Raw genomic sequence first — 14210 nt, 5'->3', positions numbered from 1 at the left:
GGGCAAGGTCCTGAGCAACCTGCTCTAGCTGATGCTGCTTTGAGCAAGGGGGTTGAACTGGGTGATATCCAGGGGTCCCTTCCAACCCCAGAGATGCTGCAATTTTGCTGCTCCAGGGGTCAGCCAGAGGAGGACATGAGGGGCAGAGGGGCCTGAAGCTGTAGTAGGGGCTTGGGGAGGACTTGGGGGGGGGCAGGTGGGATTGGGGGGTCAATGCAGGATTCTTGGGGAGGACTGAGGGGTAGGGGAGGTCTGGGGTCAGTGGAGGGGCTGGAGGAAGGCACGGATGGGGGGGGAATCTTGGGTCAATGGAGAGGTTGGGGAGGACCAGGGGGTTTGGGGTGGCTGAGGTAGTGGCAGTGTGTAGGGGGGGTCAGGAAGCCCTTAGCTAAAGGAGCTCACAGGGGTGCCGGTCCTGGGAACAGGAGCTGTCAGCCATGTCCCCAGGGAAAGGTGACCTGGCCCTGGCCTGCCTGGTCCCGTGCAGGGCGAGGGGGTGGGGGTGGGGGGGGCAGGGCCATATGCTCTGTCCCCACGGGAGGGGGTAGGGGCGAGCTGCTGAATGTGCAGGTCCTGGGTGGCTATTCCTGGCGGCCCCCGCCTGCGCAGGCAGATTGGTTTGCAGGGAGGTGACAAGTGCCAGCCGAAGCCTATAAAAATCTTCCAGCTCCTGTCCTGGCTCAGTGACCTGGTCCCCCCCCTCCCAGCACAGCCAGCCCAGAGCGGAGACCGTCAGTCCGGAGCGGAGACCCCAGACCCAGAGTAGAGACGCCTGGTCCAGAGCGGGGACCCCAGATTCGGAGTCGAGATCCCAGGTCCGGAGGAGAGATCATTGGTCTGGACTAGGGACCCCAACCCGGAGCAGAGGTCCGAGAGCAGAAACACCCCCTTCCCCAGCCCCCAGGCTTTGCAGCAATGACTGGCAAAACCACAGGTCCGGTTGCAGACCCGGCTCCAGCGGCCCCGAAGGAAGAACCAGCGCCAGCCCCGGCTGCTGAACAGCCCCCGGCCACGGAGCAGCCCGCAGCCCCCACCGAAGAGCCAGCTCCCACCCCAAAGGCAGAAGCAGCTCCAGCCCCCGAAGAAGGCTCCCCGGCTCCCCCAGCTGAGCCCCAAGCCCTGGCCACTGAACCTGAGCCCAAGAAGCCTAAAGCAGGTGAGGAGGGGGATAGAAATCAAGGTTGGGGGGGGTCTTCAAGGCTGGGAGGGTGCATGCGGGGGCGTTGGGGGCAGGGAGGGAGACGGTGGGGTGCTGTTGTAGAGGGGAAGGATGCTGGGATGAAGTTGGAAGGGATATATTTGGCGTGGGATAGGGTTGGGGGATTAGGCAGGAAGGGGTGGCAGGGGCCTGACGACCAGCCCAGAGGTCGTGCGATTGCCCTCTGACAGCCCTAACACCCTGGGAGCCTGCCCTCACTGCCTCGGTTTGTTGCAGAGCCTCCGAGCTCCCCCTTGTCCTTGGCTGTGGAAGAAGTGAGTGAAAATTCGGTTACGCTGACCTGGAAAGTCCCGGAGCAGACTGGTCGCTTGGGCCTGGATGGATACGTGGTGGAGTTCTGCAAAGATGGAAGTAGGCTTGGGCTTTCCTGCCTCGTGCGCATGAAGAGCTGGTGTGCTACTGTGGAGGGCAGGGGACCGCCCCACGAGGGCAGTTTACCCCATGATGGAGCTGGGCATAATCCCACAGTGCATTTCCCGGACATGATTTCCCTTTCTTTGCCCAGACAAGTTAATTTCAAATGGCCATTTAATTTCTTGGAGGAGAGCAGCTGCCTACCAGCTGTGAAGAGCAGAGCGCTGCCTTTAGCGCGGGGCTGGACTGTAGAGGTTCATCACTGATGGGTCCAGCGTAGAGGGTGGGGGAGAGACCGGCATGCCCATAGGTGATGGTCTCTGATAAACTCCAGCCGCCCACAGACCTGGGGTTGGGGTGGTGATTCAAGACCTCAGGAAGAAGAAGATGCAATTCTCCCATGTTTGCCCAAAGAGAAACACAGAGGGGATGGGGATAAGGTGGGAGGATGAGGGAGGAACAGGCCCTGCTGGGTAATGCAAGAGCAACTGGCAGGCAGAAGTAGTGGGCGAGCCCTGCGCGGTGGAGATGGGGGCTCCAGACACCTGGAAGGAGGAGGGCTGCAGGCTGCTAGAGGATGGAGTCAGGCTGGAGGGTGGCAGTAATTATCTGTGGTTCTTCAGTGGCACTGCTTGTTGGTGGAACGAGGTAGGTGAATGAGACTTAATTTTTTTTGGGGCACTCTTGTGAAGCCCAGCTTGGCTTTGGGGTGAGAGAGACCCACCTTGCGAAGTTGTGGAGGAGGGATCTGCAAAGCGAGGCTGGAGGTGGTGGACTGGGTGTGTGGGTGCTGGGTGAGGCTGGAACAGTCTGAGAGACCCAAGTGGTTGGTAGGTCTTGGGAACATGAGCCATGACCCTTAGCTGTTTGCTTGTAGCAGGCATGATCAACACCTGTTTGGCCATAGGAGGTTTTCACCATGGGGCTGGTGGGCTTGGGAGGTAACAACATCTGGACTTGATGTTTGAGAAGGCCATTGCATGGGAAAAGGGAAGATGCAGCCATTCCTGGAGGGAGCTGGCTGACAGCGACACAAAGGTCACAGTTTTGGATGCTCTCCTAGCTTGCTTTGGGTTTGGCTGGGTGACAAGAGAGTACTAGTCATTCAGTGATGACCACATGGGCTCCACAGCTGCTGAATTTGGGCTGCTGCAAATCTGGCCCTGTTTGGCTAAAATATGGTGAGATTCGTCTGAGGGGAGGGTTGGTTTCCTCGGTTTGAGTAATGCAGGTGGTGAAGGGATGGAGGAGCTGGTGGGACTTGGCTGGTCTGTTGGCATTTGACTGGAAAAACTTCAGATTGAAGGTGTGGATAGTGGTCTAGCAAACCCTGGCACACGTGGGTTGCTTTGGTTGTCTGCATGGGTCACCTAGTCCTGTGGTGGCTGCATTGTCCATTTTTTAGCTGAGAAACCTCTTAAAAGGCTCAGCAGGGGTTGCAAGACCTTTTTGGCTGATGTGGGAGAGCTCCTGTGGGGTGAGTTTGAGACACCCCTTCCAAGCAAGGGAAGCTGCTTGGGAGCTGGGGAACATGGTGAACCCCAATGAGTCTGGGTCAGCTGGAGGAGCAGACTGGCTTGTTGAGTGGTAAGACAACCTTTGGGAACTCCAAAAATGCACTTGGATGGTCATTAGAGACCATGAGAGCCGTTCTTGTTCTGCAGACCTTCTGGTCTGACCCTGGAAAATTCCTTTTGCAGACTGGCTGGTGGGATGGAGAGACCAGCTCTGGTCTTGTTTGCTAGTGAGTCCAGGCTTGCTGGCAGCTAATGGTGGCTCTGTGAGCCCTGTTTGTTGGTTTAATTGATTTTTTAACTTGCAAATAACATGCTACTCAAAAGTAGTTGATGAATATTTTAATGGAGAAAAGTTCAGCATCTGCCAGTGTCTGGTACCCTTCAGTCCTTGGCAGGGCTGGGTGGCGGCTGGCCTCCAGGACAACGTGGGATCGTATCCAGTCCCTGGTGGCCAGCCTCACTTCTAAAATGCCTTTTTCTGCTGGTGTCTTGAATCGCTTGGTCTTTGCAAGGAAGTAGTTCTGGATTTCATCTCCTGTGACGTGATCCAGCTTGTATGGTGTGTGTGTGACCAGCCACGTTGTGCCTGAAATGCTCTTCTGTTTTTGTTCTAGCTACAGACTGGATTGCTGCGAACCAGGAGCCTTTTCTTTCCACACGGTACACAATCCAGAACCTCAGCTCTGGAGAGAAGATCCATGTCCGTGTGAAGGCCGTGAATGCCAATGGAGCCAGTGTCCCAGCCACCCTGGAGCAGCCAGTCCTCATCAGAGAGATCCTCCGTAAGTAGTGCTCCTGTCACGATCCAGGGTCTGCCACTTGAACCCCCCTTCACTCTGCCCGCTTGCATGTGACAATCCAGCCTTGGACTTCAACATTATTCTCAATAACTGGGTCCAATTCCCTTGGGGTGGGATGCAGCAGCTTCCTGACCTCAGGACTATACATCCATCTTTTAGACTGTGAGGCCTTAGGGGCAAAGGGTTGCAACCAAAATGCCCTTAGACCCATGGCCTGGGAGAGCAGATCCATGTTTTCCCATTTCACTGCAAGAACTCGGAAACAGTTGCATGTTCAGATGTTCAGCACATCTCCTGTCCTTTCTTTGGGCACGCTTACATCTTTGACACACACATACATGTTGGGTGGTTGTGCCAGAGGCAGCCTTGTTTATTTAGATGAGGGAAGTTGAGCTGATTGTCTCGAGCATGGGAACTTTAGTCATGCTGAACTCGCTAGTAAATAACTTGCTCCCATGCTTAGCAAGACTTGCATTCCTTCTTGGGTGCTGTGAACATGCTGAGGCTGATGTATGATTGCAAAGCTGCTTTTCATTTATTCAAGGGCAACTATAGACTTATTTTCCTGTTCTGAGGAATTACTAATGTGCGAGTTTTTCTATTACTCAAAGAATGCAGCAGATTTCTCAGCTACTTAAAAATAGTAATAATATTAAAAATTATTCTGGGAACCATCAGCCTTTGGTAGAAAAAGACTTGGAGAAAGCTATCAGAGTCTGGAAAGAGGCTCTGCAAGGTCCATCCTTGGACTCTGCTTGGAAGAAATGAACCTGGCTGGGTAGTTCGTGTCTTGTGCCTTGTCCAAACTCCCACTCTGCCTAGCAGGGCTGAATCCTTTGGTGATTTAAGCAGAAATGTCAGTGGAAGGAAGTTCTGTCTGGCAGCATCTCTCTCTTAGCTGTGTTCACCTCCAGGTCTCAAATGCATTGTTATTTTCATTGTGGGGCTGGGGAAACTGAGGCAGGAGGGGAATGCGTCGAGATGCCAAATGCACAGCTCAGGTCTCCCACTTCTAGACCCATGGAGCACCCACTAAGCTGAACAACCCCTCCAGGCTGCCCGAGGCTAGTCCCAGATGTTTGCACTGGCTGAGAGGCATAAAAATCAGGGACCTGAAAGACCCATGCAAAATCTGCTCTTGTTCCACACAAAGTGACTGAGGTTTTTAGTTCTTTTGTTTGTTTTACTCTTTTGCTAACTGAAACTCTTAATCAGCAAATGGCACTTTCCTAGTTTTGCATTTCACTTGAAATACATCCCTGAATGTAATATCCGGCTTTGCTGAGAAACAAATTGCCCGTCAGTGCCTCGCTAGCACCCCGCAGCCGCCCCACTGGCACTGATGTGCATCAGGCACACACGTCCGTCCCTCTCCGCCCCATCTCTAACCTTCTGGTTTCACCTTTTGTAAAGAAACACATTTTATACCTCCCAACAGACCATTTATACTTTTACAAGGGGAGCAGCAGGGATTTTAAATAGCAACAATACAGAAGGCAGACAGTTTGAAAACAGGTGGCACGAGAGCAGGCAAGCGGATTGGGGAGGTGGAGAGAGAGAGGGAGAAAACAGCCACACGCTCATCACAGGAGTCAGATTTTTCAGGGAAATGGGGCAGGAAAAATGCCTTCCCGCACGCGGCAACGCTTCACTTGGGACACTGGCCTTGGCCATCCCTCTGCAGCTAAGCAAGGCACGTGTGTGCAGGAACTGGGGAAAATACTCATGAATTAACATTCCTCCGTGGAGGCCAGGCTTCTCTGCTCCGCTCAGACTGATAAGACCAAGTGTCTGCGTCAATGTGTGGATTCCTGGAGCGAATAGCAGCGTGCGTGGAGGAGAGACTCTCTCAGCTGTCGGTGGGGCCATCTGGGACCGCCGGGCATCTCTCTGCCCTCCCTGGCCCACGCCTGCGTTTTACTCTCACAGCAGTTTCGGCATCACTCACTTCTGGTTTAATTCTGGCCGTTGCCCACCCCCCTGCTCATGCCATCCCTCCCCAGAGCTAAACTACGGCACGTTTAATCCGGGCAGAGACACACAGTTCTTTTATGAGGGACTCACGTAAACCCGATGCCTCCCCAGAAGGGCCGCGAAGCAGCACAGAGCCGGTAGGGTTACATGGCTGCTATTTTCACCCCCGGGAAGGAGAGACAAGCTCTATCAGCATTCTCTGGTGGTTTTTTTGCTTATTTTTGTTATGTTCCCTTGGGGACGTTAGCCCTCATTTTCCAGCCTGGGGCTTTCGCAGCTCCGCACCACCTCAGCCTCTTGGCTGCCCCGACCGCACAGCTAAGGAGGAGGCCTGGTGAGCCTTGTCCTTGATGGAAATTGGGTTGTGTGCCTTAGAAAAATCTGCTTTTTGAGTTGGGAGGAAATACTTCCCAACTGGGAGATGCTGTCCTCAGCTTCAGCACCGTGAGGGCCGTGATGTGGTAGTGCTGCTGTGATGGCTCTTCTGGCTAAGCCCACGTGGATCATCATGGACTGGCTGTAACAAGGGGGGTGAATGGTCCATCGGGGTGGTGTCACTGGGTTGACTGCAATGGTCAAGGGCAAATGGGGATGTAATTTTGGGGTGCTGGCAAAGGGGTGGGCTGGCAGTGCCCGGCAGGGAAGCACAGTCTGGGAGAGAAGAGGGAAGAGGTGGCTGTGTTTCTGGGCTGGATGTCCTGATGGCCAAGCGGGAGGATGTGTGGGATGGGTCAGCCTGTGTGGGATCTCTCAGGCTGCAAGAGATTTCCCAGAGCCACGTGACGACGCTGGCCTTGCGACGTGGCTTCTGCTCCCCCAGAGCTCCCGAGGATCCGCGTACCCCGTCACCTGCGGCAGACTTACGTCAGGCACGTTGGGGATGCTGTGAACCTGATGATCCCTTTCCAGGTAGGTGGGTGATGGTCCCCACAGAGGTGCCTGCTCGCGTGAGCATTTTGTGCCTGCTGCAGGGGAGGGATGGAGGGGACTGTGCCTGCATGGAGGCTTTGAGAGCAGAAGGGGCCACTTGCCCCCTGCATATCCCTGTCGAGCCCCTAAGCTGAGTGAGTCGGGAGGAGTGGTCTGGGGGGCTGCCGGCACCACAGTGCCCGGTGATGGGCTGAGCTGGCAGCCAGGGCTGGCCTCTTCCACCCTCTGTTTTGCCTTCGATTCCCATCGTGAAAAGTCCCAGCTCCTCCACGCTTGATCCTGTAGGTGACCCTGGGACGAGGGGTTTTACTCTCTCCATATCTCCCAATGGGAAACCAAACTGGGGGCACAGGCTGATCATCTGAGCTCCTCCATTAACCAAAGCAGGGTGACCCCCGAATCTTCCTGCACGGCTGTCGGTGGGCACCGGAGAGCGTGTGCACCTCCCTGTGCCTCAGGAGAGGTGGCTGCCTTCCCTTGGGATTTAATCCCTCAGACCGTTTCACTGCAGGTTGATTTTTGCAGTGATTTTTCTAGGTAGCATGAGGTGCCTGGGATCAGCCATGATCCAGCGTCTCCACTTCCCCCACCTCATGTAGGCTGGAGGGTGGCAGCCATGCAGGAGCTGGGGTGCGAACCCCTCCCTTGTTCCTGCCCAGTGCCCATCTCTGCTCACCCAGGATCCATCCTGATGGTGCTGACAGTAGGAAAACATCAGAAGAACTAAGTCATGGGCTGAATATTTTGTCTGGAGCAGGGCAGCCCCAGCTTCTGAGTGATGGGGAGAGAGAGGCTGGTGCTGGTGGGTCAAACTGGAGTTCACCTGCTTGGCTGATTTATTGCACGTTCTCTGGAGAGGCCCCAAAGTGTTCCCACCACAGCCTCTGGGGTTGAACAGCTCCAGCTATGAAACACCTGCGTGTAGAGCAGGGGAAAGGAAGCAAGAGGCAGAAAGCTGCCCCTAGGATGAGGGACGTGCCTATGCCACGTCTAGTTGGCAGCTGGGAGATGGTGCTGGCCACACTCCAGGCATGAATCAGCCCTGGACACAGCATTCAAGTCCCTACTGCCAGGCTTGAATCTGGGCTCAGAGCCTGGGCAACGTGAGCTCAGGTCTGCAAAGCCCTGGGCAGGCAGAGGTGGGCTTGCTCGAGGGCAGCTTCGGGGACCAGTGCAAGAGCATCACCTTGGAGCCTGACAGCTTCCCTGCAGTGGGGCTAGCAGGGATCAGCTGTAGTTTCTTCCCTGGTGACTGTGGGATGGGAGAGGCTCTACCATGCCATAGCTGTCTGGAGAAAGTTGGTAGCTCTGCTCACCCTTCCTTCTAGCAGGACTAGTTGGGACCATGCTCTTGAGCAGCTCCTAACCTGCCCACCCTGGGTTGTTCCAGGGAAAGCCACAACCCCAGGTGATCTGGACCAAGGACGGCCAGCCCCTAGACACCAAGCGCATCAACATCCGCAATGGGGAGAAGGACACAATCTTTTTCATCCGTGAGGCGCAGCGCAGTGACTCTGGCAAGTACCAGCTCACCATCCGGATAAATGGAGCGGAGGACAAAGCCACCGTGGAGATCCAAGTGATTGGTAAGATGTGGGATGGGGCCCTGCAAGGTCACTCCTGTTTGCCTACGGTGAGATGCCCTGGGGTCTCATTTCTGGGGGCAGCTCCGGTCCTGGGTGGGAAGGGACAGGGCCAGCAACAAGGCAGGGGACTGTGGGGTTGCTCTTCCAGTGCGTGGAGGACTCTGGTGCCGATTTGCTCTGGTTGGGGATGCAGGGTTTCTGCTAGCCCATGTCCTTGTGCAGAGCTCAGTCAGCTTCTTGTCCCTTGTGCGTTGCAATAGGACAAGAAGAGAGTAGAAGGGGGGTGCAGGGGATGGTCAAAGTGCAGAATGTGGGGAGAGCCAGAAATTGGGATGCCACCCTGTGAGGGTTTGCAATTGTAGAGCCACCAGGCCCCCCCCAGAACCTGAAGCTGGTGGATGTGTGGGGCTTTAACGTGGCCCTGGAGTGGACTCCCCCGGCGGACAACGGGAACTCCGAGATCAAAGGTTACACGGTGCAGAAGTCAGACAAGAAGAGTGGGGTGAGTCTGGGCACTCCTGGGAACCGCAGCACCGAGTGCCCTGGTGCTGACAGTGCCCTGGTGGGTTTTGCAGTGGGAAGGGGAGGCACGAACTGCTGTTGTCTCCCCACCATCATCTTCTTTCTTTGAACAGTCTGGCTTTCCTTACCACTCTCCCTTTCCTCCCAGAAATGGTTCACGGTGCTGGAGCGCTGCACTCGCACCAGCTGCACCATCTCTGACCTCATCATGGGCAATACCTACTCCTTCCGTGTGTTCGCGGAGAATGCCGGTGGGCTGAGCGAGAAAGCAGCCGTCACCTCCAGCGTAGCCCACATCACAAAGACAAGTGAGGACAGGGTCCTGACTCTGGGAGGGGTGGTGGGAGGTGTCCTGTCCCCCTTTGGGCTGGTCAGGGGCTTCCAGGGCCCTTGGCACAGTCAGCAGTAGTGCTGCCATGCTGGTCCCCAGGATGAGACCTGTGGGAATGAGGCGGTGCATCCCTGGGGCAGAGGTACACAAGTCCCCTGTCCTCCCTCTGCACCTCCTTCCACCTTTGGGGAAGGCTGGTGCTGTGGCCAGACTCCTGGGAGGGGTCAGGACATGAACATCCTGGCCCCCAGCCCATGGACTGGTCAACCCCACTTGCAGGAGGACCCAAATGGGTCATGCGGTCCCTGGCTCCAGGTTTGCTTCCTACTGGATGGCAGTCTGGGAGGCACAGTATGGGGCTGGCCTGGGCAGGGGAGATGCCCCCGGACTGGAGTAGGAGGCAAGGATTCAGACCTAGACTACCTTCCCCCCTTTCTCCAGGGTGAGGTTGAAGCAGGAGCAAGAAAGGGTGAGGAACAGCCCCAGCTTTGCCCCACCACTCAAGGCAAGTGGAGGAATAGACCCTTGCAATGGTCCATCCCAGAACCAGGGCTCAAATCCAGCATCCCTCAGCCCTGCTCTCCCCCGATCTATTTCCATCCTGCTCCCTGGTAACACGTAGTGAGTCAGGGATCTTGGCCACCCTGCAGAGCCTGCCTCCGTCTCCTGTTTCTGTCCGCTGTATTTTGTGGGTGGAAGAGGAGATTGAGAGCTGTCTGGTCTGGATGTTGCCTGCTGCACAGAGCACGCATCACACAGTTGGTTTAGAGATGGGCATCCTCCCCTTGCAAGGACCCTGCACCGTCCCCACCAGCACTAATGTGGCATGGTTGCATGAGAAGGTATTTATAGGCAGGGCTGGTGAGAGCTGAAGACAAGGTCCTGGAGTCAGGCTAGGTGCTGTTTGGCTTTTTTTGTGAGGGAGCAGAAGTACTTTGGGGTACCCTGGGCTGAGTTCCCTTGACCATACGGCTGGTCAGCCCAGGAGACCCAGCTCTGCTGCAGCCAGCTGTTGCCCTAATTTCCTAGAAACTGTTTACCAGCCTGAGAAGATCCCCCACCGAGACATGATGGAGCCCCCAAAGTTCACCCAGCCCCTTACAGACCGAACCACCACCCGGGGCTACAGCACGCACCTCTTCTGCTCTGTCCGAGGCTTCCCCCAGGTCAGTAGCTGGATCTCTCCTCCATGAACGACATCGTCTGCGCGTGTGGGGAGCCACTGGCTGGGTTTTGCAAAGTGGCTGGAGGTGCTGGGTGACGGCTGCTTGTGCTGGGTTAGGGTTTGATTGCGGTTAAGGGGTTGCAGCTGCCCTCTGACACAAACCAGGGCAAGTCTGGTTATGTTTGCACAGTGGAAGTGAGAGAGTGGTTTCACTTCTTGCCATGTCGTTCCCTTCTGCACTGGGGAAGAAGTGTGGGGCAGTGGTTAGAGCTCAGGGCCGGAAGATTTGGCTCTTCGCATTGCCCCTCACTGTGGATCCTGCTGCAGCCACCAGCTTCAGGCAGGGCCTGGACAAGGAAAGAAACAGCTTTGGGAGGTGGCCGTGTTTTGGGGCTTATTTCTCTGCCTGCCTCAAAATGAATGAAAAACCCTACTGCCTTCCAGCCCAAAATCATCTGGATGAAAAATCAGATGGAAATACGGGAAGACCCCAAGTACATAGCGATGATTGAGCAGGGCGTCTGCTCCCTGGAAATCCGCAAGCCCAGCCCTTTCGACGGGGGCGTCTACACCTGCAAAGCTGTGAACCCCTTAGGGGAAGCCTCGGTAGACTGCAAACTTGATGTGAAAGGTAAGATGGGCTGGGGAAACTGAGGATCAGGCCCAGGAAACTCCTTGCCTACCTTTCCCTGTTCTCCCTTCTGCAGTAACATGGTTTGTCCCTGTTTTACATTATGAGTCCAGGTGATGGAGGAGTCTCAGGGCACTGGGCAACCCTGTAGAGCTGGAGCTCTGGGCTTCTCGGGTTTATGGTCTTGCAGCATGCCTTGGTCCTGAAATCCCCTTCCTCTCATTTATGGCCAAGAGTAGGGAGGAAACCAGAAACTGCAGAGCTGAAGGACCAGAGATGCTGGTGGAGGCCAGGACAGTTGTCTACTCTTCAGTGAATCCACCAGGACTCTGCTGTGCTCCAAGTCACCTGCAAGCCATGTGTAGGGGGGCTGTGCCAAAACTACGCCAAAGCCAAGAGGTGCCTGTCCCATGGCCCGGACACCTGGCTTGAGAGGGACAGCCCCAGCACCTTGTCCTCGATGGCGAGGTGACTGTCCAGAGCTGGTCAGATGACACAGGAGGCTGGTGTCCCTTGCCTGGCCGGTGCTGGTGTGCACAGCACCCAGGGAAGATCCCACTGGGCTCTTTCATTTAAGGAGGTCCTGTCCACTCCAGCAGCCTGTGGGTGCCGTGTCCCTGGCTGTCCTTGCCTGTAGAGCCAGGACAGCTGGAGGACAGCCAAGGAAAGGTCCCAAGCCCTCACCACCCCTCAGCATGACCAACAAGCACCACATCCATCAGTCGTGTGAACATCTAAACCTGTTTGTAGATGGATTTTTCTTGTGACCACAAACTGTATCTGCCAAACCTGGACTGGGTCATATCCCTGTCCCTCAAACTCTCTTGAACAGCTGCCAGCATCCTGGGCTGACCCGGTGGGGGTAATTCCTCCTTCCTGTCCCCTCCGCTTCCCATATCCTTCCCCAGTGAGAGTCAAGGATGCATTGATCCCCGTGCTGCAAAATGTCCTTGTTTCCAGGACAAACTCCCTTCTGGTACCCTGTGCACCTGGGAAGGTGGAAAGGATTTGTGCCTGGCTCCTCCAGGCCATCCTCAGTGTTTGGAAGGAGGAAGTACCGTGTGAAGACCCTGATCGGGTTCCCTCCTGCAGGCATCCTACAGCTTTTCAGTGTTTCCCTGATACCATCTCCTTAAGCTGGGCGTTGCAGCTGCCATATTAAATGTCCTCAGGCAGAACTATCAATGGCAAAGTGCCATGGCTTGGCTGGGTGTCTGGCCCACTCCACCCACAGCCAGGTTGCTCTGATTTATGTCTTGGGGTCCTGCCCAGACTTTCCAGCTCACATTTCCCTGCTTCAGCAGAGTATCCAGGCCAGTCCTGCACAGAGGCACCCTGCTTGCTTCACCCACCCCTCAGGCACCTCTTTTGGGCCCTGCAGACGCACCTGAGGATGCAGGAGGTTGCATGCCACCCCCCCACACACTGAGCCAACGTTTCTCAAGTCACAGTGTTGAACACGTGTTGTTTTTATTACTTCGCCTCCTGTGGCTTCCCGGCACATGGTTGCCCCAAGACACACTCTGCCCTACTTCCCGCGCGTGCAGGGCTGTGATCCGGCTGGCGCCCAGCACCCTCGGTGCCTGCTGAAGCCACGGTGCTTTTCAGCACGTTGTGGGGTCGGTGTTTGGCTTTGCAGCAGCTGGTGCCAGGGCTTCCAGCCGGTGCGGTGAGCAGTGACCCAGCCAGCCCTGGCCACGCTGCCCTGCGGGCAGGGCCGTAAGTGCAGCCATGCAGGCAGCACCGCGGAGTCAGCAAGGAGGCTGAGGGCAGCTTGCTCTTTCGCTGGGGACACAAGGCTCTTGGGAATTGCCCGGACTGAGGTTCAGGCTGGGACTGGGGGGGTCTTGGAGACAAACTGGCCAGGAGCAGGCGGCAGTGACAGCCTACACAGTCACTCAGAGCATGTGTGCATGGGGGTGGCGGGTGTAGGGGCATGTTGGTGGTGCACGTGAGCAGATTCATCATGCCGTGGCTGGCTTTTAGATGGTGAGTGAGGTGAGGGGCGTTCAGGGGTTTATCATCTGCTGCGCTTTCCCACAGTGCCCCAGTGAGGATAACTCAGAGCGCGAGATGAAGAGTGAGGTAAGTCTGGGCTGTAGCTGCGGGATGGAGGAGGGATGGATTAGTCCATCAGGGAGGGAGTGCACTGAATGTCCTGGATTAGCCCTTGTCAGCTGCTGACAGACCCAGCCAAGGGCTGCCTTGACCAAGAGCTGGAGATGTGCTGGTGGGGTGGGATGCTGCAGGGCCTGAGATAAACCTGCCCCTTTCCAAGATGAAGGGAGGGTAGTAAGCTTGGGCAGGAGAAGGAGGAGATGTATGGGGAGACTGGTGGGCCTGGCAGGCACCTGGGCAGCGGAGTTGCCGGGGGGCAGAGCCTGGGGTTTGTAGACAGGGGCTGGAGACACAGGGTGCCAGGGATTGATCGCACATGGGGGGCAAGTACTGGAACTGGGGGCAGGTAAAAAGGGGTGCAGGGTGGGTCTGGTGGAAAAACAGAGCTAAAGGCTGGACCTGAACTTTGTGGGGTGGAAGAGGACAGAGGAGCTGGGTCAGGCTTTTCTTGTATGGGAGACATGGCTGGGACCAGGTTTCCCATCTGATTCCAGACCACCAGTCTCCTGGCCCATGTGGGGCAGCAGTGCCCTTGTCGGGACTCAAGTCTCATTCTTTCCTTCTGTAGGTGGATGCTGCAGCTCACAGCCCAGCCGCCGTTTGGTATTGTAGCACGAGGTGATGCTCCTGCCATGGCCTCTGGGCCTGCTCCCTCCCTGGCAGTGCACCTAGGTGGCCCATGTGTCCGCCCTGCCACGACACAGTCCTTCCTGGTTATGTCCTTAGCTGTGACAATAAATCCATTTGAGGAGATGCTGGTCCTCCTTAAAAACACTGCAGCCTGTCTGTTGTGGGGTCAGCATGGGAGGGCTGGAATAGGGTGGGTGGACACTGCTGCTGAGGGTGCTGTAGGCTCATGGTAGCATCCCACTGAACCATGGGTGGAGGGGATGGTTTTCAGGCTGGGGGAGAAAGGCCTTGCTTTGAAAATTGCATATGAAAACGGCTAAACCAGAGGCAGTTCAGCCAGGAGGAGGAAGAGGAAAAGTTTCCTGCTGGAACTAGGGAAGGATTCTGGCCGGGGGAAAAAAATAGCAACATCAAAAACATCTTGTGTTGATGG

At 56.1% G+C, this 14210-nt stretch overlaps 1 protein-coding gene across 1 annotated transcript; it reads left to right on the top strand.

The window, feature by feature from the left end:
- Positions 1-750: 750 nt before the first annotated feature.
- Positions 751-13921, top strand: MYBPH (myosin binding protein H). The gene is made up of 11 exons (XM_026101257.2): positions 751-1156; positions 1436-1570; positions 3705-3872; positions 6685-6773; positions 8185-8380; positions 8743-8882; positions 9051-9210; positions 10263-10399; positions 10843-11029; positions 13073-13114; positions 13716-13921. The coding sequence occupies exons 1-10, from the start codon at positions 916-918 to the stop codon at positions 13081-13083; spliced, it is 1464 nt and encodes a 487-aa protein (XP_025957042.2). The 5' UTR covers positions 751-915; the 3' UTR covers positions 13084-13114; positions 13716-13921.
- Positions 13922-14210: the final 289 nt, after the last annotated feature.

This window comes from Dromaius novaehollandiae, chromosome 27 (assembly GCF_036370855.1).
Source record: "Dromaius novaehollandiae isolate bDroNov1 chromosome 27, bDroNov1.hap1, whole genome shotgun sequence".
Taxonomy (NCBI): Eukaryota; Metazoa; Chordata; class Aves; order Casuariiformes; family Dromaiidae; genus Dromaius; species Dromaius novaehollandiae.
This window is presented reverse-complemented; position numbering and strand designations above follow the sequence as displayed.